The sequence below is a fragment of the Rhinoraja longicauda genome, chromosome 24 (assembly GCF_053455715.1).
Source record: "Rhinoraja longicauda isolate Sanriku21f chromosome 24, sRhiLon1.1, whole genome shotgun sequence".
NCBI classification, from domain to species: domain Eukaryota; kingdom Metazoa; phylum Chordata; class Chondrichthyes; order Rajiformes; family Arhynchobatidae; genus Rhinoraja; species Rhinoraja longicauda.
This window is the reverse complement of record NC_135976.1, coordinates 31454141-31479382: the sequence shown is the minus strand read 5'-3', so window position 1 is coordinate 31479382 and position 25242 is coordinate 31454141. Positions and strand designations below refer to the sequence as shown.

The following is a 25242-nucleotide window of genomic DNA, read 5'->3' as shown; positions in this document are numbered from 1 at the left end:
CAGAGATCCTGCCGCCTGTCCCGCTGAGTTACTCCAGCATTTTGTGTCTATCTTTAAACTAAACTAAATTGGGTCAAACAATTCTGAGCATAGTGTGCCGCGGGGAACGATGTACGTCTTTCTGAGTTCCACTGAGGTATTTGGCACCATGAGTAACATCACGAGGCATTAATACACATGATGTGTCTGTTTAATATATTTGTTTTTTCTAACCATGCCGTGGGTGGTTAGGGTCGGTGCCTCACAGCACCAGAGACCGGGTTCGATCCTGACCTCGGCCGGCTGCTGCCTGTGCGGAGTTTAGGCGTTGTCCCGGTGACCTGCGTGGGTTTTTTCCGGGTTTTCCGGTTACCTCCCACATATTGATAGAGAACTGTAGAAAGCCAATGGAATGTTGGCCTTCATAACAAGGGGGAGTTGAGTATAGGAGCAAGGAGGTCCTTCTACAGTTGTACAGGGCCCTGGTGAGACCGCACCTGGAGTACTGTGTGCAGTTTTGGCCTCCAAATTTGAGGAAGGATAATCTTGCTATTGAGGGCGTGCAGCGTAGGTTCACTAGGTTAATTCCCGGAATGGCGGGACTGTCATATGTTGAAAGACTGGAGCGACTGGGCTTGTATACACTGGAATTTAGAAGGATGAGAGGGGATCTTATCGAAACGTATAAGATTATTAAGGGGTTGGACACGTTAGAGGCAGGAAACATGTTCCCAATGTTGGGGGAGTCCAGAACAAGGGCCACAGTTTTAAGAATAAGGGTAGCCATTTAGACTGAGACGAGGAAAAACTTTTTCAGTCAGAGAGTTGTGAATCTGTGAATTGTCCTGCCTCAGAAGGCAGTGGAGGCCAATTCTCTGAATGCATTCAAGAGAGAGCTGGATAGAGCTCTTAAGGATAGCGGAGTCAGGGGGTATGGGGAGAAGGCAGGAACGGGGTACTGATTGAGAATGATCAGCCATGATCACATTGAATGGTGGTGCTGGCTCGAAGGGCCGAATGGCCTCCTCCTGCACCTGTTGTCTATTGTCTAACAAGGGAACGGCTGACGTTTGTTAACACGGGCCCCCAACCGACTCTCCGGCAACTGGTGGTCTGGCACCTCCTTTAATCCGGCCAACATTACGAGAGCGCACTTGAAATCCCCCCCCCCCTCCACCGGAAGTCCCCCCCGAAATTGTGGCACCTAGGCCGGGTGAGGCGGCCGATCTCGACCTCACCGGACTCCGCGGCCGATCAGCCGGCCGAATTCCCCCCCCCCCCCCCCCCCCCCCCGTGCCCGGGACTCTGGAACTCGGCCGGGCCGGAGTCGGCAGATCCGTTCCCACGGCCCGACCTCCGCGTCCCATTCAGGCTGAAGAAAGGTCTTGACCCTCAATGTCGCTCACCACTTTCTCCAGAGACGCTGCCTGACCCGCTGAGTTACTCCAGCACTCTGTGTCCATGTTCTCCAGAGACGCTGCCTGACCTGCTGAGTTACTCCAGCACTCTGTGTCTGTCTCCAGAGATGCTGCCTGACTTGCTGAGTTACTCCAGCACTCTGTGTCCATGTTCTCCAGAGACGCTGCCTGACTGCTGAGTTACTCCAGCACTCTGTGTCTGTCTCCAGAGATGCTGCCTGACCTGCTGAGTTACTCCAGCACTCTGTGTCCATGTTCTCCAGAGACGCTGCCTGACTGCTGAGTTACTCCAGCACTCTGTGTCCATGTCTCCAGAGACGCTGCCTGACCTGCTGAGTTACTCCAGCACTCTGTGTCCCATGTTCTCCCAGAGACGCTGCCTGACCTGCTGAGTTACTCCAGCACTCTGTGTCCATGTTCTCCAGAGACGCTGCCTGACCTGCTGAGTTACTCCAGCACTCTGTGTCCATGTTCTCCAGAGACGCTGCCTGACCTGCTGAGTTACTCCCAGCACTCTGTGTCCATGTTCTCCAGAGACGCTGCCTGACCTGCTGAGTTACTCCAGCACTCTGTGTCCATGTTCCTCCAGAGACGCTGCCTGACCTGCTGAGTTACTCCAGCACTCTGTGTCCTTTTCTGTTGTTGAACCGTTGGTTTTCAACAACACATATTCTTAACTGTAATTACGTCAGCATTCTGTCCATTCAAGTGGCACGGTGGAGCAAAGATCTATAATCATTGCGTGTCAACACAGTGGGAGATATTCCATGCCGCTTCTTTGAAGGCCCGTGAACACAGCGGCGCAGTGGTAGAGCTACTGCCTTACAGCGCTTACAGCGCCAGAGACCCGAGTTCGATCCTGACCACGGGGTGCTTGTCTGTGCGATTTTGTACGCTCTCCCCGTGACCTGCGTGGGTTTTCTCCAGGATCTTCAGGTTTCCACCCACACTCCAAAGTAGGTTCATTGGCTTGGTGTAAGTGTAAATTGTCCCCAATGCGTGTAGGGTAGGTGTACGTTGTGCGCGGGGACCGCTGGTCGGCGCGGGCTCGGCGGGCCGAAGGGCCCTGTTACCGCGCTGTGTCTCTAAACTGAACTCTTCGCTTTACGAAGCCAAATTTGCAGTATTACGTTGATGCAAGTGGCAAGGCAGAGCAAAGAACTACAGTATATTTATGTAGGAAAATAACTGCAGATGCTGGTACAAATCGAAGGTATCACCAAATGCTGGAGTAACTCACCGGGTCGGGCAGCATCTCGACCCGAAACGTCATCCATTCATTCTCTTCCTGAGATGTTGCCTGACCCGCTGAGTTACTCAGCATTTGTGATACCGTCAATCAATAGTCAATAGTCATTTATTTGTCACATACACTTAAATGTGCAGTGAAATGAAAAATTACCCGCAGTTCAACAATAAGACCAAATAAGAATAATCAATAAAATGCAATAACACATACAATCATAAACTAACACCAACAAAAAGAAACATCCATCACAGTGAGTCGATACAGTATCTTTATTCTGCATCCACACTGTGGAAATATTCCATGCCGGCTTCTTTGAAAGTCTGTGAACACTCTTATCAAGAACTATCAAGGGTCAGTTTGTTTAGTTCGGATATACAGCACGGAAACAGGCCCTTTCGGCCCACCGGGTCGGCGCCGACCAGCGATCCCCGCACACTAACACTATCCTACACTCATCAGCGACATTTTGTTACATTTACCAAGCCAATTTACGTCTTTGGAGTGCGCGAGGAAACCGGAGATCCCGGAAGCTTGAAAGCGCGCACCACCAGACTCAGGAACAGCTTCGTCCCCTCTGTGATCAGGCTTCCGAACGGTCCTCCCTTAAGCTGGGGTACTGCCCGTCCGATTCGCCTCTACCCCATTGCGGACATTGGACTTTGTCTGTGGAACTGGTGCGCTACAATGCTGAGAACTCTATTCTGCACTCTGTATCCTCCCCTTTGCTCTCGCTATTGTACTGGAGTTCGCATGTATCTATGTACGATGTATGGAGTCTGAATGGACAGCATGTAAAACATAGAAACGTAGACAATAGGTGCAGGAGTAGGCCAATCGGCCCTTCGAGCTAGCACCCCCTGTTCAACATGACCATGGCTGATCAGCCACAATCAGTACCCCGTTCCTGCTTTCTCCCCATGCCCCTTGATTCCCTAAGAGCTAAATCTGACTCTCCCTTGAAAAGATCCAGTGAATTGGCCTCCGCTGCCTTCTGTGGCAGAGAATTCCCGCCACGGAAAGCTTCGAAGGAAAGCGTCTCACGTCAGCGCGGTACACCTGACAATAATAAACCTGAACCTGAAGAGCCAAACCCTCGTAACATTATTCTTTTGCACGTCCTGTCCTGTAGGATGGCGAAGCAGTAAGTCGGCAGGAGATGTAGTTTACAAGGGCCAGAGTAAAGGAGTTGCAGTTTGGAAAAGATAGACATGTGTGCAGCGCCCACAAGGCAGATGGCAAGACCCCGCCCCTTCAACTGGAACATTCTGTCAGTGTTTCTTTCCATTGTGCCTTTCGTCGAGCATCAAGAGTGTACCAACACCTCATACTTTGCGTGGGCAGCTTACAACCCATCAAGTGACGCTTGCTTTCCCTCTCTCTCTCCCTCCTCCCTCCCCATCCGGGTTCGGCCTCCCGCTGGTTTCATTGTCCCCCTGATTAACTATTGCATGCCTCTCGCTCTGTCACCTTTGTAAATTGTCCCTAGTGTGTGCAGGATAGTGTTAGTGTGCGGGGATCTCTGGGCTGCGCGGACTCGGTGGGCCGAAGGGCCTGTTTCCGCGCTGTACATCTAAACTAAAATTTTCGACGACATTGAATGAATCTTTATGGGCGCATCATTCGAGGAATCTTTTTAAAGCAGCTCTTTGCTAAATAAGTTAAATGATCCTAACATGGCAATACTACGAGAAAGATGTGGAGAAAGGTTAAGATTGTGGGAGATGGAATATGTTTGCATTCACTTAAAAAGAGACAAAGTGCTGGAGTAACTCAGCAGGTCAGGCAGCATCTCTGGAGGACATGGATGGGTGACGTTTCGGATCGAGACCCTTCTTCAGATATTTATTTCCTTCGAATTTATGCAAAAAGTTCCCTGCATACTCAAAAGCAATGCATTGTGCAGGAAAGAACTGCAGATGCTGGTTTAAATCGAAGGTAGACACAAAGTGCTGGAGCAACTCAGGCAGCATCTCCTGAGAGGAGGAATGGGAGACCCTTACAGCATTGTCTAAATGATCCTTACAACCCAGCGATTTCTCTAACTCTAACAACAATGTGCTGCTTTGCATTTCCTTGAACATCGTCCCCATTGATCTGTGTTTTTCTCACCTTACCCCCTCCCCGGCCAAATCTCTGTGTCTCCCTCTTCCCCCGACTCTCAGTCTGAAGAAGGGGGACTGGATCCGAAAAAGTCACCCATTCCCTTCTTTCAAGAAATGCTGCCTGTCCCGGCTGAGTTACTCCAGCAATTAATGTCTATCTTCCGTATAGAATTGTTATGTTGAATTGAATTGAATACATTTTATTAGCCAAGTATGTACACTCACACAAGGAATGTGCCTTGGTGCTCTGCTCGCAAGTAACAACATGAACATACGATAAACAATTAAGAATAAAACATAAAACATTAAAACATTAAGTGTAGAACATAGGTAGACACAAAATGCCGGAGTAACTCAGCGGGTCAGGCAGCATCTCGGGGGGGAAAAGGAATGGGTGACGTTTCGGGTCGAGACCCTTCTTCAGATTGAATAAAACATTGTAGTTTAAACATGTGAATGAAATAAAATGCCAGAGCAAAAGGAGGCTACAGACTTTTGGTTATTGAGTCGAGCATGTACTAAAGGAACAATGTAATTCTTACTTCCAATGACATCAGGAGGGGTGGGCTGTAAACACAATATTCATAGATAATGTAGAGTAAGCCAAAAAAAATCTTTTCAATAACCCCATGTGCAAAAATAGCCCAGAGACCTTGGTGCGACCAAAGACAGTCCATGGTTTATAGTTGATATTAGTGTTGTGTAGTCATGGAGTCTTACAGGGTGGAAACAATCCCTTCGGCTCAACTTGCCCACACAGGGGCCAACATGCCCCGTGTACACTAGTCCCACCTGCCTGCATCTGGCCCGTATCCATCTAAACCTGTCCTCTGCGTGTATATCTGTCTAATACGTGAATGATTTTGAAAATAAACTCCTTGCGGCAAATCTAGCTCCGTGAGAGTTGATTGTGTTCCGGAGATACAGTTGCAGAACAATTGAGTTAGATAGAGCTCTTAATGATAGCGGAGTCAGGGGGGTATGGGGGAGAGGGCAGGAACGGGGTACTGATTGTGGATGATCAGCCATGATCACATTGAATGGCTCGAAGGGCCGAGTGGCCTACGCCTGCACCTATTGTCTATTGTCAGAAGTTCATATATAATCAGTGCCGGTGTAGGAAACAACTGCAGATGCTGGTTTAAATCGAAGGTAGACACAAAATGGTGGAGTAACTCAGCGGGTCAGGCAGCATCTCAGGAGAGAAGGAATGGGCGATGTTTCGGGTCGAGACCCTTCTTCAGACTGATGTCGGGGGGGGGGGGGGGGGGGAGGTCCTGCATCCCCTCACAGGAACGTCACCCATTCCTTCTCTCCCGACATGCTGCCTGACCCGCTGAGTTGCTCCACCATTTTGTGTCTACCTTTTAATTCGGTGTGGGCGTTTGGAGGGAAGGAATGGCTGTCAGTCTAGCTTGGAGCTGTCCCAGTATCTTCTGGTGATCAGAATTGTTGAGCAGAGGACAACAATTCTGAGGGCTGGCTAAATTGTTGTGCGTCAGCAGGGGGGAAAATTAGCTTCCGCAGGCTTTGAACCGACCGAAGTCTTCCTGCCGCAGTCTTGATTTCTTTAAGTTCTTAAATTTTCCCTCCCACTGAATCTCGGAGATCATCTCACTGATTGAGCGTGTTTTTTTTTGTTTTTGTTGCTTTCTGTGCATTTTCTCACACCGCCAGAAACCCTCCCCCCCCCCCACCACCACCTCAAATACCAATCTCTTTAGCGCTAGATACAGCTCGAGAAGGAGTTGTCTCGCTCACGTTTGAAACGTGCCATGAAGAAACTACGGTTCTACGCCATCAGGTAAATAGGATTTTAATTCGACAGGATTGAGAGTCTGAAATGGAGCGTTCGGGTGCCATTGCACCGCTCGGCCGAAGGGTTTTCTCTTGCCCGTACCTGTGTTCATAAGTGATAGGGAGCGGAATGAGGCCATTCGGCCCGTAAAGTCCTCTCCGCCACTCAATCGTGGCTGAACTATCTCTCCCTCTCTACCCCAATCTCCCGCCTTTCCCCCCCATAACCCCTGGCGCCCGCACTGAGCAAGAATCTGCCAACCTCCCTCCCGCCTTAAAAATATCCACCGCCCAGGCCTCCACAACCGCCCGTGGCAATGAATTCCACAGATCCACCACCCTCTGACTAAAGAAAGAGTCTCGCAGGTGATTGAAGCCAGAATCCCGGAGTTAAAGGCGTTGTGATCCAAATGTGTCTCAGCTGGTTAGGGTGGCACGGTGGCGTGGCGGTAGAGTTGCTGCCTCACAGCGCCAGAGACCCGGGTTCCATCCTGACCACGGGTGCTTGCCTGTGCGGAGTTTGTACCTTCTCCCTTTGGTCGCGTGGGTTTCCTTCCGGGTGCTCCGGTTTCCTACCACACTCCAAAGACGTGCGAGCCTGCTGGTTAATTGGCTTCGGTAAAAATTGTAAATTGTCCCTAGTGTGTGCAGGATAGTGTTAGTGTGCGGGGATCGCTGGGCGGCGCGGACTCGGTGGGCCGAAAGGCCTGTTTCTTCGCTGTATTTCTAAAGTCTAAAGTCCAAGGAAGGAAGACTTGATCCTTTGGGAATGTACTCCTGTGATTGAGAAGGGTGATGGTTGCAAACTGTGTGGAAGTTTAATTTAAATGCTTATATGAGATTGTTAAGGAAACTACCTTCCGAATCTGCTGTCTAAATTCCTGAGGTGTACTTATTTCCTTGGATAGACACAAAAATGCTTCACAAAATTGGTATTATTGTAAAACATAAAGGGCCTGTTTCTGTGCTGTATCTCTAAATCTAAAAAAATAATTCTAATCATTGTTCCTCCTAACAGTACAAAACCAGAGAGGAATTCAAACTAGTTGCAATCACCCTTGGCCTGGACCAAGCACCAGCATTACATTAAAAATGGGGATCTTATAGAAACATATAAAATTCTTAAAGGATTGGACAGGCTAGATGCAGGAAAGATGTTCCCGATATTGGGGGGAGTCCAGAACCTGGGGGGTGGGGGGTCACAGTTTAAGAATCAGTGGTTGGCCATTTAGGACTGAGATGAGGAAAAACCTTTTCACCCAGAGAGTTGTGAATCTGTGGAATTCTCTGCCACAGAAGGCAGTGGAGGCCGACTCACTGGATGTTTTCAAGAGAGAGTCAGATTTAGCTCTTCGGGCTGAAGGAATCAAGGGATACGGGGAGAAAGCAGGAACCGGGTACTGATTGTGGATGATCAGCCACGATCGTATTGGGTGGCGGTGCTGACCAGACTACGGGTGCTGTCTGTACGGAGTGTGTACGTTCTCCCCCGTGACCTGCGTGGGTTTTCTCCGGGATCTCTGGTTCCCTCCCACACTCCACAACGACGTGAAGGTCTGTAGGCTAATTGGCTTGGTGTAAGTGTAAATTGTCCCTAGTGTGTGTAGGGCATTGTTAGTGCGCGGGGATCGCTGGTCGGCGCGGACTCGGTGGGCCGAAGGGCCTGTTTCCACGCTGTATCTCTAAACTAAACTAAATGAAACTTAACTCTGACAACAAAGGCGAATGGTGCCACATTTCCCTTCGTTAGAACAATTAACATTGAACAAATCTGCTGATCTATACCTGTGGTGCTTTTCAATGCTTCCAAACCATTAATTATATTTTATTTTCAGAAGGCAGTCACCTTCAATGACTCAGTCGTACATTGTTGTCATGTATCGGGGCTGAGTGAGATTCTTTGTCTTTGCATACAATACACAAAGTACACAAAGAGTTTCTGGCGCCGACAACAACGTCACTAAAAGTGTGGAGGAAGGAACTGCAGGTGCTGGTTTAAAATGGAAGGTGCACGCAAAAAGCTGGAGCAACTCAGCGGGTCAGGAAGAGAAAAGGAATGGGTGACGTCTATTCCATTTCTCCAGAGACGATGTCTTGGCCCGCTGAGTGACTCCGATCTTTTCGTGGCTATCTTTAAGTAGGGTTGCCAACTTCCTCGCGCCCCCAAATACGGGACAAAGGGTGAATTTAGAAGGATGAGAGAGGATCTTATCGAAACGTATAAGATTATTAAGGGGTTGGACACGTTAGAGGCAGGAAACATGTTCCCAATGTTGGGGGGAGTCCAGAACAAGGGGCCACGGTTTAAGAATAAGGGGTAGGGCCATTTAGAACTGAGACGAGGAAAAACTTTATCAGTCAGAGAGTTGTGAATCTGTGGAATTCTCTGCCTCAGAAGGCAGTGGAGGCCAATTCTCTGAATGCATTCGAGAGAGAGCTGGATAGAGCTCTTAAGAATAGCGGAGTCAGGGGGGTACGGGGAGAAGGCAGGAACGGGGTACTGATTGAGAATGATCAGCCGTGATCACATTGAATGGCGGTGCTGGCTCGAAGGGCCGAATGGCCTCCTCCTGCACCTATTGTCTATTGTCGCCGCCCCCGTGCGCCCCATGTGACCTCACCCAGCCAGCGGCCACGTGCTCCCGCTCCACCAATGGCGGCCGCCATTGGTGGAGCGGGAGCGCGTGGCCGCTGGCTGGGTGAGGTCACGTGGGGGCGCGCGGGGTGGTGACGTCACCCTTTGTCCCGTATTTGGGAGCAAGGAAGTTGGCAACCCCACTAATACGGGCGGGACAAACTAATTTAGCCCAAAATACGGGATGTCAATAGTCATTTATTTGTCACATACACATAAAATGTGCAGTGAAATGAAAAATTACCTGCAGTTCAACAATAAGACCAATAAGAATAATCAATAAAAATGCAATAACACATACAATCATAAACTAACACCAAACAAAAGAAACATCCATCACAGTGAGTCTCCTCCAGTCACCTCCTCACTAGGAGAACAGTTGGCACCCCTAATCGTTTTAAATTACAAAAGCACTCATTGGACTCATGATGGTCCCACCTTTGTTCTCTCAGCGACCCCCACCCCCCCAACAAAATCATGAGAGGAATAGATGGGGTAAATGCACAGAGTCTTTTGCCCAGAGTAGGGGAATCGAGAACCAGAGGGCATAGGTTTAAGGTGATGGGGGAACAGAGACAGGAACCTGAGGGGTAACTTTTGCACGCAGGTAGTAAGTAATTCCACATGGTATTTTATCCCTGCTCATTACGATGGGACTTTATTGTACGACTGTTGTCAGGCTGGAAAGGGGGGGCAGAGGTTTAAGAGGATGTTGCCAGGACTCGAGGGTCTGGTTGAGGAGGCTGGGACTCTGTTCCCTGGAGCGCAGGAGGATGAGGGGTGACAATAGACAATAGACAATAGGTGCAGGAGGAGGCCATTCGGCCCTTCGAGCCAGCACCGCCATTCAATATGATCATGGCTGATCATTCTCAATCAGTACCCCGTTCCTGCCTTCTCCCCATACCCCCTGACTCCGCTATCCTTAAGAGCTCTAACTAGCTCTCTCTTGAATGCATTCAGAGAATTGGCTTCCACTGCCTTCTGAGGCAGAGAATTCCACAGATTCACAACTCTCTGACTGAAAAAGTTTTTCCTCATCTCAGTTCTAAATGGCCTACCCCTTATTCTTAAACTGTGGCCCCTTGTTCTGGACTCCCCCAACATTGGGAATATGTTTTCTGCCTCTAACGTGTCCAACCCCTTAATAACCTTATACTTTTCGATAAAATCCCCTCTCATCTTTCTAAATTCCAGTGTATACAAGCCTAGTCGCTCCAGTCTTTCAACATATGACAGTCCCGCCATTCCAGGAATTAACCTAGTGAACCTACGCTGCACGCCCTCAATTGCAATTGTGGTGATCTTATAGGAGTGTATAAAATCATGAGGGGAATAGATCGGGTAGACGCACTGAGTCTCTTGCCCAGTGTAGGGGGATCGGGAACCAGAGGGGCAGAGGTTTAAGGTGAAGTGGGAAAGATTTACAGTAACAGGAACCTGAGGGTTTCATACAAAGGGCGGTCGGTGGGTGTATGGAACGAGCTGCTAGAACAGAGGAGGTGGTGGAGGCAGGGATTATCGCAACGTTTAAGAAGCAACTCGACAAGTACATGGATAGGACAGGTTTGGAGGGATGTTGGCCAAAAGCAGGCTTGTTGGACGAGTGTAGCTGTGGGCAACTTGGTCGGTGTGGGCAAGTTGGGCTGCAGGGCCTGTTTCCAAGCTGTATGACTTAAGCACTCCACTAAGTTACTCCAGCACTTTGTTTCTGTTCCCAGAATGGCGTGGTGCCTATAATGTCTGCAGATAGTGAGATGATGACATCTAGTGGAGATAAAGGATGGAACAGCTGGACACACAAAGACTTTGATGTCGATAAATCTAGATCCAAGAGTGTTATCCTGTCATATCATATCATATCATATCATATCATATCATATATATACAGCCGGAAACAGGCCTTTTCGGCCCACCAAGTCCGTGCCGCCCAGCGATCCCCGTACATTAACACTATCCTACATCCACTAGGGACAATTTTTACATTTACCCAGCCAATTAACCTACATACCTGTACGTCTTTGGAGTGTGGGAGGAAACCGAAGATCTCGGAGAAAACCCACGCAGGTCACGGGGAGAACGTACAAACTCCTTACAGTGCACCCGTAGTCAGGATCGAACCTGAGTCTCCGGCGCTGCATTCGCTGTAAAGCAGCAACTCTACCGCTGCGCTACCGTGCCGCTGGCAACAGAACAATGATTTTTTTTCAACTGGCAGTGGCTAAACAGGCCCATAAACACAAAGCACACAGATAGTAGGCAACTGAACCAACCTACCACAACCAGAGAGCAGTCCTGAACTACTATCTACCTCACTGGTGACTAGGGGTTGCCAACTATCTCACTCCCAAATAAGGGACAAGGTGACGTCACCGCCCCGCGCCCCACGTGACCTCACCCAGCCAGCGGCCACGTGCTCCCGCTCCATCAATGGCAGCCGCCCGGCCCGGGGGGCGGGTTGCTATGCAACCTCTGTCCCTACACTGTCCGGGCCTACACTGTCCGGGCCTACACTGTCTGGGCCTACACTGTCCGGGCCTACACTGTCCGGACCTAGACTGTCCGGACCTAGACTGTCCGGACCTACACTGTCCGGACCTACACCGTCCGGACCTAGAGCGGCCCCTGGACCTCCAGTGTCTGGACCGACACTGTCCGGACCTACACTGTCCGGACCCACACTGTTCGGACCCACACTGTCCGGACCCACACTGTCCGGACCCACACTGTCCGGACCCACACTGTCCGGACCCACACTGTCCGGTCCCACACTGTCCGGACCTACACTGTCCGGGCCTACACTGTCCGGGCCTACACTGTCCGGACCTACACTCAGCGGGTCTACACTGTCCGGGCTTACACTCTCCGGACCTACACTGTCCGGTCCCACACTGTCCGGGCCTACACTGTCCAGACCTACAGGGCCCCCCGGGCCTAATACAGGACAAACCAATTTAGCCCAAAATACGGGATGTCCCGGCTAATACGGGCCAGTTGGCAACCCTACTGGTGACCCTCGCACTATCTTTGATCGGACTTTACTGGTTTTACCTTGCACAGAACGTTATTTCCTTATTTCCTTATCACGTTAGTCACGAAATACTCGAGTAACTCAGAGTCTGAAGAAGGGTCTCGCCCCGAAATGTCACCCATTCCTTCTCTCCAGAGATGCTGCCTGACCCGATGAGTTGCTCCAGCATTTTGTGTCTATCCTCGATTGTAATCGTGTAACTGTCTTTCCGCTGACTGGTCAGCACGCAACAAAAGCTTTTCACTGTACCTCGGTACACGTGACAATAAGTGTCCATCGTAAAACATTATCCGGATGGACTGTACCAGACACTGCCAGCTTAGTGGGAGAGTCTAGGACTAGAGGTCACAGCTTCAGAATTAAAGGCCGTTCTTTTTGGAAGGAGATGAGGAGAAATTTCTGTAGACAAAGGGTGGTGAATCTGTGGAATTCTTTGCACAGAGGGCTGTGGAGGCCCAGTCAGTGGATATTTTTAAGGCAGAGATAGATAGATTCTTGATTAGTGCGGGTGTCAGAGATTACGGGGAGAAGGCAGGAGAATGGGGTTAGGAGGGAGAGATAGATCAGCCACGATTGAATGGCAGAGTAGACTTGATGGGATTAGCTTCTAAAAATTGCCCCTATTGTGTAGGGAGTGGATACGAAAATGAACCACTGGATCACATAGGACTAGTGTGGACGGGTGGGGGACCGGGGGTCTAAAGAGATGGAGGGACTGAGGGAAATCCAGGTTAGTCGGGAAGTGGTGTTAGGTAAATTAAATGGATTAAAGGCAGATAAATCCCTAGGGCCAGATAGGCTGCATCCCAGAGTGCTTAAGGAAGTGGCCTCAGAAATAGTGGATGCATTAGTGATAATTTTTCAAAACTCTTTAGATTCTGGAGTAGTTCCTGAGGACTGGAGGGTAGCTAATGTAATCCCACTTTTTAAAAAGGGAGGGAGAGAGAAAACGGGGAATTATAGACCAGTTAGCCTAACATCGGTAGTGGGGAAAATGCTAGAGTCAGTTATTAAAGATGTGATAGCATTACATTTGGAAAGTGGTGAAATCATCGGACAAAGTCAGCATGGATTTACCAAAGGCAAATTATGTCTGACGAATCTTATAGAATTTTTCGAGGATGTAAATAGTAGAGTGGATAAGGGAGAACCAGTCGATGTGTTATATCTGGACTTTCAGAAGGCCTTCGACAAGGTCCCACATAGGAGATTGGTGTACAAACTTAAAGCACACGGTATTGAGGGTTCAGTGTTGAGGTGGATAGAAAATTGGTTGGCGGACAGGAAGCAAAGAGTAGGAATAAACGGGTCCTTTTCGGAATGGCAGGCAGTGACTAGTGGGGTACCGCAAGGCTCAGTGCTGGGACCCCAGTTATTTACAGTGTATATTAATGATTTGGACGAGGGAATTGAATGCAACATCTCTAAGTTTGCAGATGACACGAAGCTGGGTGGCAGTGTTAGCTGCGAGGAGGATGCTAGGAGGCTGCAGAGTGACTTGGATAGATTAGGCGAGTGGGCAAATGCATGGCAGATGCAATATAATGTGGATAAATGTGAGGTTATCCACTTTGGCAGCAAGAACAGGAAAGCAGAGTATTACCTGAATGGTGACCGATTGGGAGAAGGGGAGATGCAACGTGACCTGGGTGTCATGGTGCACCAGTCATTGAAAGCAAGCGTGCAGGTGCAGCAGGCAGTGAAGAAAGCGAATGGTATGTTGGCATTCATAGCAAGAGGATTTGAGTTTAGGAGCAGGGAGGTTCTGCTGCAGTTGTACAGGGCCTTGGTGAGACTGCACCTGGAGTATTGTGTGCAGTTTTGGTCTCCTAACCTGAGGAAAGACATTCTTGCCTTAGAGGGAGTACAGAGAAGGTTCACCAGATTGATCCCTGGGATGGCGGGACTTACTTATGAGGAAAGACTAGATAGACTGGGCTTGTACTCGCTGGAATTTAGAAGACTGAGGGGGGATCTTATAGAAACATATAAAATTCTTAAGGGGTTGGAGAGGCTAGATGCGGGAAGATTGTTCCCGATGTTGGGGGAGTCCAGAACCAGGGGTCACAGCTTAAGGATAAGGGGGAAGTCTTTTAGGACGGAGATGAGAAAACATTTCTTCACACAGAGAGTGGTGAGTCTGTGGAATTCTCTGCCACAAAGGTAGTTGAGGCCAGTTCATTGGCTATATTTAAGAGGGAGTTAGATGTGGCCCTTTTTGCTAAAGGGATCAGGGGGTATGGAGAGAAGGCAGGTACAGGCTACTGAGCTGAATGATCAGCCATGATCATATTGAATGGTGGTGCAGGCTCGAAGGGCCGAATGGCCTACTCCTGCACCTATTTTCTATGTTTCTATGTGGCCGATGGTGGACTTGGTGGGCCGAAGGGCCTGTTTCGATGCATTATCTCTAAACTAAACTGTTCACAATCCAACCTAAGACATGATGAACATCTATAGATTATCTTAAGGAGCACAAAGGACATGGGCTTCTATACCAGTGATACAGTCATTAGTTTATTGAACTTATTTTAGCCAACAGGTCTATTCAGTTCAGTTTATTGTGGAAAGACAATACATGATTACAATTGAGGCATCCTTAGTGTACAGAAACAGGTTAAAAGGTATGTTTAGTGAAGTAGATGGGAGATCTGGACTGCTCTCTAGTTGTTAATAGGATAGTTTAGTTGCCCCTAGTGTGTGTGTGTGCGCGCGCGCGAGGATCGCTGCATGTGGGAAGGAAACTAAAAGGCCAATAAAATCCTCAGCGGGTCAGGCAGCATCTCAGGAGAGAAGGAATGGGTGGCGTTTCGGGTCGACACCCTTTTTCTCCACCGGAAACGTCACCCATTCCCTCTCTCCAGAGATGCCGCCTGACCCGCAGAGTTACTCCAGCTTTTATTTGTGTCTATCTTCAGTTTAAACCCCCAGTTCCTTCCTTACAATCCTGATTTTTTGTTTTTTGTGTTTTCCCCCTCATTAGTTAACGTGTCAAAGCTAGTTAATTGAGAATGTCTTCTGCCAAAGGTTAGATACTTGCCCTCACGAAGGGCTTTCAGGGTACTGATGAGCGTGTAGAACAGACCCATTGCCTCAGCGAATTCTCCAGACCATCTTTTCTTGCGTATCCGACAAAGCCAGATTGTCCCGTGGTGTTGAATGGAAGTTCTGGGAAAGAGAGAGGCTCCATTGTTCTTTCTTGCCAAGTTCCTCTCTATGTTTTGTTCAGGGCACACAAAGGACTGATAGCACATTGTCAACCCTGAGCTCCCATTACAAAGGTTCAATGTTGCCCACCGCTACCGTATTGTCTCTAATAGGCTCACCCCGTACATTAATTTATCCAAGCAGGGAGTCTCGGAATTCTTTTTTTGCCACAGCAAGGAGGCAAGGCCCTTCAGCCCAACGAGCCCACGCCGACCAAAAGTCGAGAGGGGTCTCGACCCGAAACGTCACCCATTCCTTCTCCCCGGAGATGCTGCCTGTCCCGCCCGCCGAGTTACTCCAGCTTTTTGTGTCTTATCCGGTTTAAGCCAGCACCTGCAATTCCTTCCCACACGAGTCACGAGTGTTTTATTGTCATTTGTTTCAGATAGCACAATGAAATTCTCACTTGCAGCAGCACAACTGAATCTGTAGAGACACCCCATCTACCTGAATGTCTGAGTTACTCCGGCATTTTGTGTCTATCTTCGGTTTAAACCGGCTTCTGCAGTTCCTTCTTGTATAAGTCATCAGCGGCATAAGTGGGGTTGACAGTCAGAACCTTTTTACCCCACGGAGGAAATGTCAAAAGATTAGAAGGCAGAGTGTTACAATAGACAATAGACAATAGACAATAGGTGCAGGAGGAGGCCATTCGGCCCTTCGAGCCAGCACCGCCATTCAATGTGATCTTGGCTGATCATTACGGTGAGGGGGTAGGGGGCAAAGTTTAAAGGAGATGTGCGGGGGGAGATTATTTTAACACAGAGGGTGGTGGGGGGGGGGGGGCAGGAACACATTGCCAGGGGTGGTGGTGATGGAGGCAGCTATGATAATGGTGTTTAAGAGGCTTTTTGATTGGCACATGGATATGTAGGGAATGGTGGGAAATGGATCATGTGCAGGTAGATAAGTTCATAAGTGATGGGAGTAGGATTAGGCCATTCGGCCCATCAAGTCTACTTCGCCATTCAATCACGGCTGATCTATCTCTCCCTCCTAACCCCATTCTCCTGCCTTCTCCCCGTAACCCCTGACACCCGCACTAATCAAGATTCTATCTATCTCTGCCTTAAAAATATCCATTGACGGCCTCCACAGCCTTCTGTGGCAAAGAATTCCACAGTTTCACCACCCTCTGGCTAAAGTACTTGATTCGTACTTAATGGGTGATGGGGAGAAGGCAGGAGAATGGGGTTAGGAGGGAGAGATAGATCAGCCACGATTGAATGGCGGGGTAGACTTGATGGGCCGAATGGCCTAATTCTGCTCCCATTACTTATGACCCTATGCCCGAAAGAAACCTCCTCATCTCCTTCCTAAAGGAACGCTCTTTAATTCTGAGACTGTGCCCTCTGGTCCTAGACTCTCCCACTGGTGGAAACATCCTCTCCACATCCACTCCATCCAGGCCTTTCACTGTTTGTTTAATGAGAATGTGATTGGTTTATCTCGGAAACATGCTCGGCAGGGACATTGTGGGCCGAAGGGCCTTTTCCCTGAGCTGTACCTTTCCAGTCCTTTACTCACACTGACCCAACACCAGGTCTTGACTTAACGCCCTGACTTTCTCCATTTGAGGTACTGAGTTACCCCCGGCTGCCTGACCCGCTGCGTCACTCCAGCACTTTGTGCCTTGTCTCCAGTGTAAACCAGCACCTGCAGTTCCTTCCTCCTCCTGCTCAATGTTAAAGCAATAGGCAAGTTCCACGTTCGCTCTAAGCTGCCTAAGGTGAACGATCCAGGTGATGTGGGCAACCCCAGCCGCTGCCCTGAGGCCACATACAGAGCACGGGGGGGAACCGTCCTGGCTGCCTCCGAGATTGGAACCGGCAACCCCTCTGTCCCTGGCGTGCAGGGAACGAGGGGCATGGCAGCAGCCGAGGGGTTAACGGCCGCATTCAAATTCCGGGCCCGCTGTTGACTCGCACACAAGAGCTCAAATTAAAATTCGCATTAACCCGATCGCCGGATCAGATCCAGCTCTAGTGGACAAAGAAACGTGTTGAAAGGCAAACAAGATATGATGAAATCCAAACAGGAGGCTTTGGAAAGGGAAGGAAAGAGAGATAACCTCTCATGAGAAAGGGAATGGCTGGGGTGGACTGTGTGGCCCTTGTTCCCTTGTCACATTTCCCTTTTGTTTGAGTCCTTTTGTCTGGAGCTTCATTGTCCCACTTCCTCTCCCCTCCCGTTTCTCCATCTCCCTTTCCATGACAAGGCACATTCTCAGCTCCTGTGCCTGCCTCCTTGTTGTCCAGGGACTTGCACTCTGCCACGTTGCCCACAACACTCTTTGACTTGTAGGTTGAATTATTTGAGGTAGTTTTGTTTGCCTTGCTGTTGTAAATCGCCACAAATCCCCCTTTCTCCCTCTCTCTCTCTCTCTGTCTCTCTCTGCCTCTCTCTCCCTCTCTCTCTCTCTCTCTCTCTCTCTCTCTCTCTCTCTCTCTCTCTCTCTCTGTCTGTCTGTCTCTCTCTCCCTCCCTCCCTCCCTTCCTCCCTCTCTCCCTCTCTCTCTCTCTCTCCCCCTCTCTCTCTCTCTCTCCCCCTCTCTCTCCCTCCCTCCGCTCCCCCTCTCTCTCCCTCCCTCCGCTCCCCCTCTCTCTCTCTCTCTGTCTGTCTCTCTCTCCCTCTCTCCCCCTCTCTCCCTCTCTCTCTCCGGCCGCGTGCATCGATTTCTCTGCCCACGCGGTGTTGCCGGAGCGGGAGTCACATGGGGCGTGGGTGACGCGATCACTGCGTTTTGCGGGAGAGGGCGTGTGCACTCCCGGCAGAAGCCGCTTCCCCGCGTAATTCTTCCCCCTTCGGCGACAAACTCTACGAAGTCACTGAGGCGCGGCGGTAGAGTTGCTGCCTCGCTGCGCCAGGGCCCCGGGTTCCATCCTAACTGCGGGCGCTGTCTGCACGGAGTTTGCACGTTCTCCCCGTGACCCGCGTGGGTTTTCTCCGGGTGCTCCGGTGACCTCCCACGCTCCAAAGACGTGCAGGTTTGTAGGTTAATTGGCTTTGGTAAGTTGCAAGATTGTCCGGTGTGTGGGATAGTGCTAGTGTACGGGGGGGATCGCTGGTCGGCACGGACTCGGTGGGCCGAAGGGCCTGTTTCCGCACAGTATGTCTAAAGTCTAAAGAGTTGAAGGCAAACTTGTGCAAAGTGGTTGACTGTGTAAAAGACAAAGTGCTGGAGTAACACAGTGGGTCAGGCAGCATCTCTGGAGGATATAGATAGGCAACGTTTTGGGTGAGGTTTCTTCCTCTAAGATGGTTAATTCTTCTATCTTTAGGTGTTTGCAAAAGATTTTCAACTAACCTCTTCATTTGAAATGTATTCTACCTAAGATGCTAAATCTCTTTGCTCTTTCCACAGATGCTGCCTGACCCGCTGAGTGTTTCCAGCACTTTTTCTGTTTTTAATTCAGGTTTTCAGCATCTGCAGTTTCTGTATTTTGGCACAGTGTTCAAATGTTTGAAAATGGCCTTCCTGATTACCATTTTAAATAGGTGTGATCGACTCCTTGACGAATAGACACAAGGTGCTGGAGTAACTCAGCGGGTCAGGCAGCATCTCCGGAGAAAAGGGATGGGTGATGTTCCAGATCGAGGCCCTCCCTTCCTCAGACTGGCGTAGTTTAGAGAAACAGCGTGGAAACAGGCCCTTCGGCCTACCAAGTCCACGCCGACCAGCGATCGCCCGTTCACACTAGTTATACGTTATCCCACTTTAGCGCCAACTCCTTACACACTGGGGGGCAATTGACAGAGAGCCAATTAACCCACAAACCCGCACGTCTTCGGGATGTGGGAGGAAACCGGAGCACCCGGACAAAACCCACGCAGGTCACTGGGAGAACCTGCAAACTCCGCGCAGACAGCACCGGAGGTCAAGGTCGAACCCGGGTCTCCGGCACTCAGAGGCAGCTGCTCTACTAGCTGCTCCACCACATAGACATCCCTCGTTGATAGACCGCCTCACTGTTGAGGCTCTTTAGTTGCTGCCTGTTGCTTGGGATGGACCAGACTGCTCGGCCCACACAAGCCAGGCAATGGTTGTTGGGCCTTTCACTGTCAGGCCGGTGGGAGAGGAGAGGAGAGTAAGGTTGCCAACTGTCCCGTCTTAGCCGGGACATCCCATATATTGGGCTATTTTGGTTTGTCCCGTACGGGACCGCCCTTATCCTGTATTAGGCCCAGGGGGCGCTGTAGGCCCGGACACTGTAGGCCCGGAGAGTGTATGCCCGGACACTGTAGGCCCGGGGGCCAAGGCACCGCCTAACGGAGCTTGCGTAGCAACCCGCCTCCCGGCCCGGGCGGCCGCCATTGGTGGAGCGGGAGCACATGGCCGCTGGTTGGGTGAGCTCACGTGGGGCGCGGGCCGGTGATGTCACCGTTTGTCCCTTATTTGGGAGTGAGAAAGTTGGCAACCCTAGAGGAGACGGAGTTGGGGTCTGGCCCAGGTTCCATCCTGACCGCTGTCTGTTCAGGGTTTGTACGTTCTCCCTGTGACCGATTGGGTTTTCTCCAGGTGCTCCGGTTTCCTCCCACACTCCAAAGACGTAAAGGTTTGTAGGTTAATTGGCTTGGTGTAAATGTAAACCATTGTCCCCTGGTGTGTGTAGGATAGTGTTAAGTGCGCGGGGGTCGCTGGTCGGCGCGGACTCAGTGGGCCTGTTTCTGCGCTGTATCTCTGAACTAAACACAGGTTTGTAGGGTTGATTGGCTTTGGTCAAAATTGTTCAATTGTCCCCAGTGTGTGTAGGATAGTGCTAGTGATCGCTGGTCGGCGCGGACTCGGTGGGCTACAGGGCTTGTTTCTGTGCTCTATCTCTAAACTCCGAAATGGGGAAGGAAAAAGGAAGGAAGAAATAAACTGAAGGAATGAACAAACTGCGTATTTCCAGCACCTTGGAGGCCTGTTTTGAGATGTCCCAAAGATGTCTCTCAAGTCTGTGACCTGTACGTAGGGAAAGGGTTTTGCTTTGCGTTTGCACACCTGGTAACAACATCACCACTGAGCCAATCTCTCCTCCCTCCTCCCCCCCCCCACCCCCTACCCTTGTCCTGCAGAATGTCCACCAGACCAGAGGCTGGTTGCATGGACGTGAATGGCGACATGATCATGGCCCACAGCCAGGTGAAGGAGGAGGATGTGGAGGACGAGCAGCGGTCCTGTTACGGGGCCCACCACCCGCCGTTTCCCAGCAGGCCCCTCACCGAGGGGCTCCAGGCCAAGGCCGGGGCCGCGGCGGCGAGAGACGGCCACGAGTCGGGAGCCACCAGGCAGACGCACGTGAGTCCACCACGCGCACACGGGACTGAACTCTCCTCCTGTCCGACCCCGGGAAGGCCGGCCATTATCGTGGAGTGAATCTTTTGCCCAGAGCAAGATTTGGTCGGTCAGTCTAAAGCGAAAACGCTGGGAATGCTCGGCACGGTCCAGAAGACGATGGGTTTGAGGTGGAGGTTGGGGGAGGGGAGGAAAGGGTGTGGAGAAGATTTACGAGGATGTCGCCAGGACCCGAGGGCCTGAGCTATAGGGAGAGGTCGAGCAGGCTGGGACTCTATTCCCTGGAGCGCAGGAGGATGAGGGGTGATCCTACAGATGTGTACGAGATCATGAGAGAAATAAAATCAGTCAGTTACTTGCCTAGAGTAGGGGAATCGAGAAGCAGAGGACAGAGGCTTAAGGCGAGAGGGAGAAGTTTTTGCATGAACCTGAGGGGTAACTGTTTCACACAGAGGGCGGTGGGTGTGTGGAACGAGCTGCTGGAGGAGGTAGTTGAGGCAGGGTACTATCCGCAATGTTTAAGAAGCAATCGGGTACATGGATAGGACAGGTTTGGGCCAAACGCTGGCAGGTAGGACTAGCGTAGACAGGGCATGTTGGTCGGTGCAGGCAAGTTGGGCCGAAGGGCTCGTTTCCACACTGTGACTCTATAAGGTCAGGCTACATTAGTGGGAAGGGAAGAAGGGTTATTGTTTTAGGTCAAATGGCCTTTTGTCAGAATTGGGAAAGCGAAATCTAAAGGGTGGGGGAGGGTGAAGAGAGTGACCATCTTTCGGTTTACTGATATCCATTTCTGTAAAGATGGTACATGGAGGAAGGAACAGCAGATGCTGGTTTAAACCGAAGGTAGACGGTTCCATCTCAGTAACTCAGCGGGACAGGCAGCATCTCCAGAGAAAAGGAATAGGTGACGTTTCGGGTGGAGAGCTTTCTTCAGACTGAGAGTCGGGGGGGGGAAAGGGAAACGAGAGATTATACTGTAGACGGTGGTGGACAGAGATAGACCAAATGAATGAAAGATATGCAAAAAAAGTCACGATGATGAATGAAACCGGTCATTGTTAGCTGTGGGCTAGGTGAAAACGGGTTGCTGACAATGAGACTCAACAAGACGAGCATGAAACTAGCACAACGACCCGGGTGGTGGAGGGACGTAGAGGGAGGGAGAGAGAGAGAGGGGTGATGCCGTTGTTACTGTCATGTTAACATGTAGACGGTGGCAAAATTGCTTTGAATATTGCGGCAGGCACAAAATGCTGGAGTAACTCAGCGGCTCAGGCAGCATCTCCGGAGAGAAGGAATGAATGGGTGACATTTCGGGTCGAGATGGGTCTGAAGAAGGGCCTCGACCCGAATCGTCACCCATTCCTTCTCTCCGGAGATGCTGCCTGGCCCGCTGAGTTACTCCAGCATTTTGTGTCTTCCTTCGATTTTAACCAGCATCTGCAGTTTTTCCGTACATTGGAATATTGCGGTAACTGGTTTGGTTTTGGAGCAATGAAATAACTTAGACAATAGACAATAGGTGCAGGAGGAGGCCATTCAGCCCTTCGAGCCAGCACCGCCATTCAATGTGATCATGGCTGATCATTCTCAATCAGTACCCCGTTCCTGCCTTCTCCCCATACCCACTGACTCCGCTATCCTTAAGAGCTCTATCCAGCTCTCTCTTGAATGCATTCAGAGAATTGGCCTCCACTGCCTTCTGAGGCAGAGAATTCCACAGATTCACAACTCACTGACTGAAAAGGTTCTTCCTCATCTCAGTTCTAAATGGCCTACCCCTCATTCTTAAACTGTGGCCCCTTGTTCTGGAGTCCCCCAACATTGGGAACATGTTTCCTGCCTCTAACGTGTCCAACCCCTTAATAATCTTATACGTTTCGATAAGATCTCCTCTCATCCTTCTAAATTCCAGTGTATACAAGCCTAGTCGCTCCAGTCTTTCAACATATGATAGTCCCGCCATTCAGGGAATTAACCTAGTAAACCTACGCTGCACGCCCTCAATAGCAAGAATATCCTTCCTCAAATTTGGAGACCAAAACTGCACACAGTACTCCAGGTGCGGTCTCACTAGGGCCCTGTACAACTGCAGAAGGACCTCTTTGCTCCTATACTCAACTCCTCTTGTTATGAAGGCCAACATTCCATTGGCTTTCTTCACTGCCTGCTGTACCTGCATGCTTCCTTGGAGATAAGGAACTTCCAACATGGCTGTTGGAATCCAAGAATCTTTGAAAGTTTAGTTTAGAGATGCAGCGCGGAAACAGGCCCTTCGGCCCACCGAGTCCGCGCTGACCAGTGATCCTCACTCATCAACACTGTCCTACACACACGAGGGACAATTTACGCTCATGCCAAGTACACAAACCCAAGCTAATTAACCTACAAACCTGTACGTCTCTGGAGTGTGGGAGGATACTGGAGATCTTGGAGAAAACCCACGCAAGTCACGGGGAGAACGTACAAGCTCAGTACAGACAGCGCCCGTAGTCAGGGTCGAACCCGGGTCTCTGGCGCTGCAAGGCGCTGTGAGGCAGGAACTTTTAAGTTAGAAGGTATCAATTGGATATTATCATTCTTCTAGACGACAAAGATTAGACTTGGGTTTAGGTTTATCATTGTCACGCGGGAACAGCTTGGTTTTGCATGTTATCAAAACAGATCGGATATACTACACATAAATACACTTGTTTCAAACTCGAGTGCAATAGGTGGAGCAAAGGGGAAGATACAGAGAGTGTAGTATATACTTAGCGTTGTAGCGCGTTAGTTCCAGAGACAATGTCCAATAGGCAGTCATGGTGGCGCAGCGGTAGAGTTGCTGCCTTACAGCGAATGCAGCGCCGGAGAACAGGGTGGGTTTTCTCCGAGATCTTCGGTTTCCTCCCACACTCCAAAGACGTACAGGTTTGTAGGCTTATTGGCTTGGTAAATGTAAACATTGTCCCTAGTGGGTGTAGGATAGTGTTAATGTGCGGGGATCGCTGGGCGGCGCGGACACGGTGGGCCGAAGGGCCTGTTTCCGCGCCGCATCTCTAAACAGTGGGGCAGAGGTGAATCGGACAGTAGCCACCCCAGCTTACCGTTCAGAAGCCTGATCACAGAGGGGACGAAGCTGTTCCTGAATCTGGTGGTGCGCGCTTTCAAGCTTCTGTACCTTCTGCCGGACGGGAGCAGGGAGAAGAAGGAATGGCCGGGGTGGGACAAGTCTTTGATTATGATGGCTGTTTTTTGCCAGGAAGCGTGGTGTGGATGGAGTCGGTGGTGGGGGGGGTCCAGTCAGTGGGATGGACTGGGCTACATCCACAACGTTGTGCCATTTCCTGCTCTCTTGCTCCCAAGTAAAGCTGTGAAGCACCCCGATCGTACGCTTCCTATGGGACATCTAGAAATGTGTACGAAGGAACTGCAGATGCTGGTTTAAACCGAAGGTAGACACAAAAAGCTGGAGTAGCTCGGCGGGACAGGCAGCATCTCTGGAGAGAAGGAATGGGTGACGTTTTGGGTCGAGACACTTCTTCAGACTTCTGACCTGCTGAGTTCCTCCAGCTTTTTGTACACATCTGCAGATGTTTGGAAGAGTCCTTGGAAACATGCCGGAATGGAGACATGCGTGGGCATCTAATGATGTGAAAGATAGACAAAGTGCTGGAGTAACTCAGCGGGTCAGGCAGCATCTCTGGAGAACATGGATGGGTGGCGTTTCTCAAAGTGCTGGAGTAACTCAGTGGGTCAGGCAGCATCTCTGGAGAACATGGATGGGTGACGTTTCTCAAAGTGCTGGAGTAACTCAGTGGGTCAGGCAGCATCTCTGGAGAACATGGATGGGTGACGTTTCACGGAGTGCTGGAGTAACTCAGTGGGTCAGGCAGCATCTCTGGAGAACATGGATGGGTGACGTTTCACGGAGTGCTGGAGTAACTCAGTGGGTCAGGCAGCATCTCTGGAGAACGTGGATGGGTGACGTTTCACGGAGTGCTGGAGTAACTCAGCGGGTCAGGCAGCATCTCCAGAGAACGTGGATGGGTGACGTTTCACGGAGTGCTGGAGTAACTCAGTGGGTCAGGCAGCATCTCCAGAGAACGTGGATGGGTGACGTTTCAGGTCAGGAGTCTTCTCCAGGTCTGGAAAACCCCAGAGATACAGCATGACCCGCTGAGTTACTTCAGAAGCACAGCGTGGAAACAGGCCCTTTGGCTCACCGAGTCCACGCCAACCAGCGATCCCTCTACACGAACACCACCCAACACTTTACAATGTCACCAAAGCCAATAAACCTACGTACCCATTCAAATGTCTTTGGAGTGTGGGAGGGAACCGGAGCAGCCGGGAAAAAAACTCATGTGGTCAGAGGGAGAACGTACAAACTCCCTACAGACAGCACCCGTAGTCAGGATCGAACCTGGGTCCATGGCGCTGTGAGGCAGCAACTCTACCGCTGTTTCTGGTGTCTACATTTCCCTTTCTCTTCGGATTGGGACCATTCTTCAGACTTCGACGATGTGTATGCGTGCTATGAGTTGCAAAGTCACCGGAA

The 25242-nt window shown here is 50.4% G+C and overlaps 1 protein-coding gene across 4 annotated transcripts in view; it reads left to right on the top strand.

The window, feature by feature from the left end:
* Positions 1-25242, top strand: part of LOC144605576 (transcription factor SOX-13-like) — a 133703-nt gene that overhangs the window by 72816 nt on the left and 35645 nt on the right. For 2 of the 4 annotated variants that reach the window (XM_078420996.1, XM_078420993.1), the window contains exon 2: positions 20480-20702. In XM_078420996.1, coding sequence (XP_078277122.1) covers positions 20481-20702 — 222 coding nt within the window. In that variant the 5' untranslated portion in view covers position 20480. Of the gene's footprint in view, positions 1-17717; positions 17738-18409; positions 18428-20479; positions 20703-25242 lie in introns of those variants that run through there. The other 2 variants (XM_078420994.1, XM_078420995.1) reach the window with 2 other exon arrangements.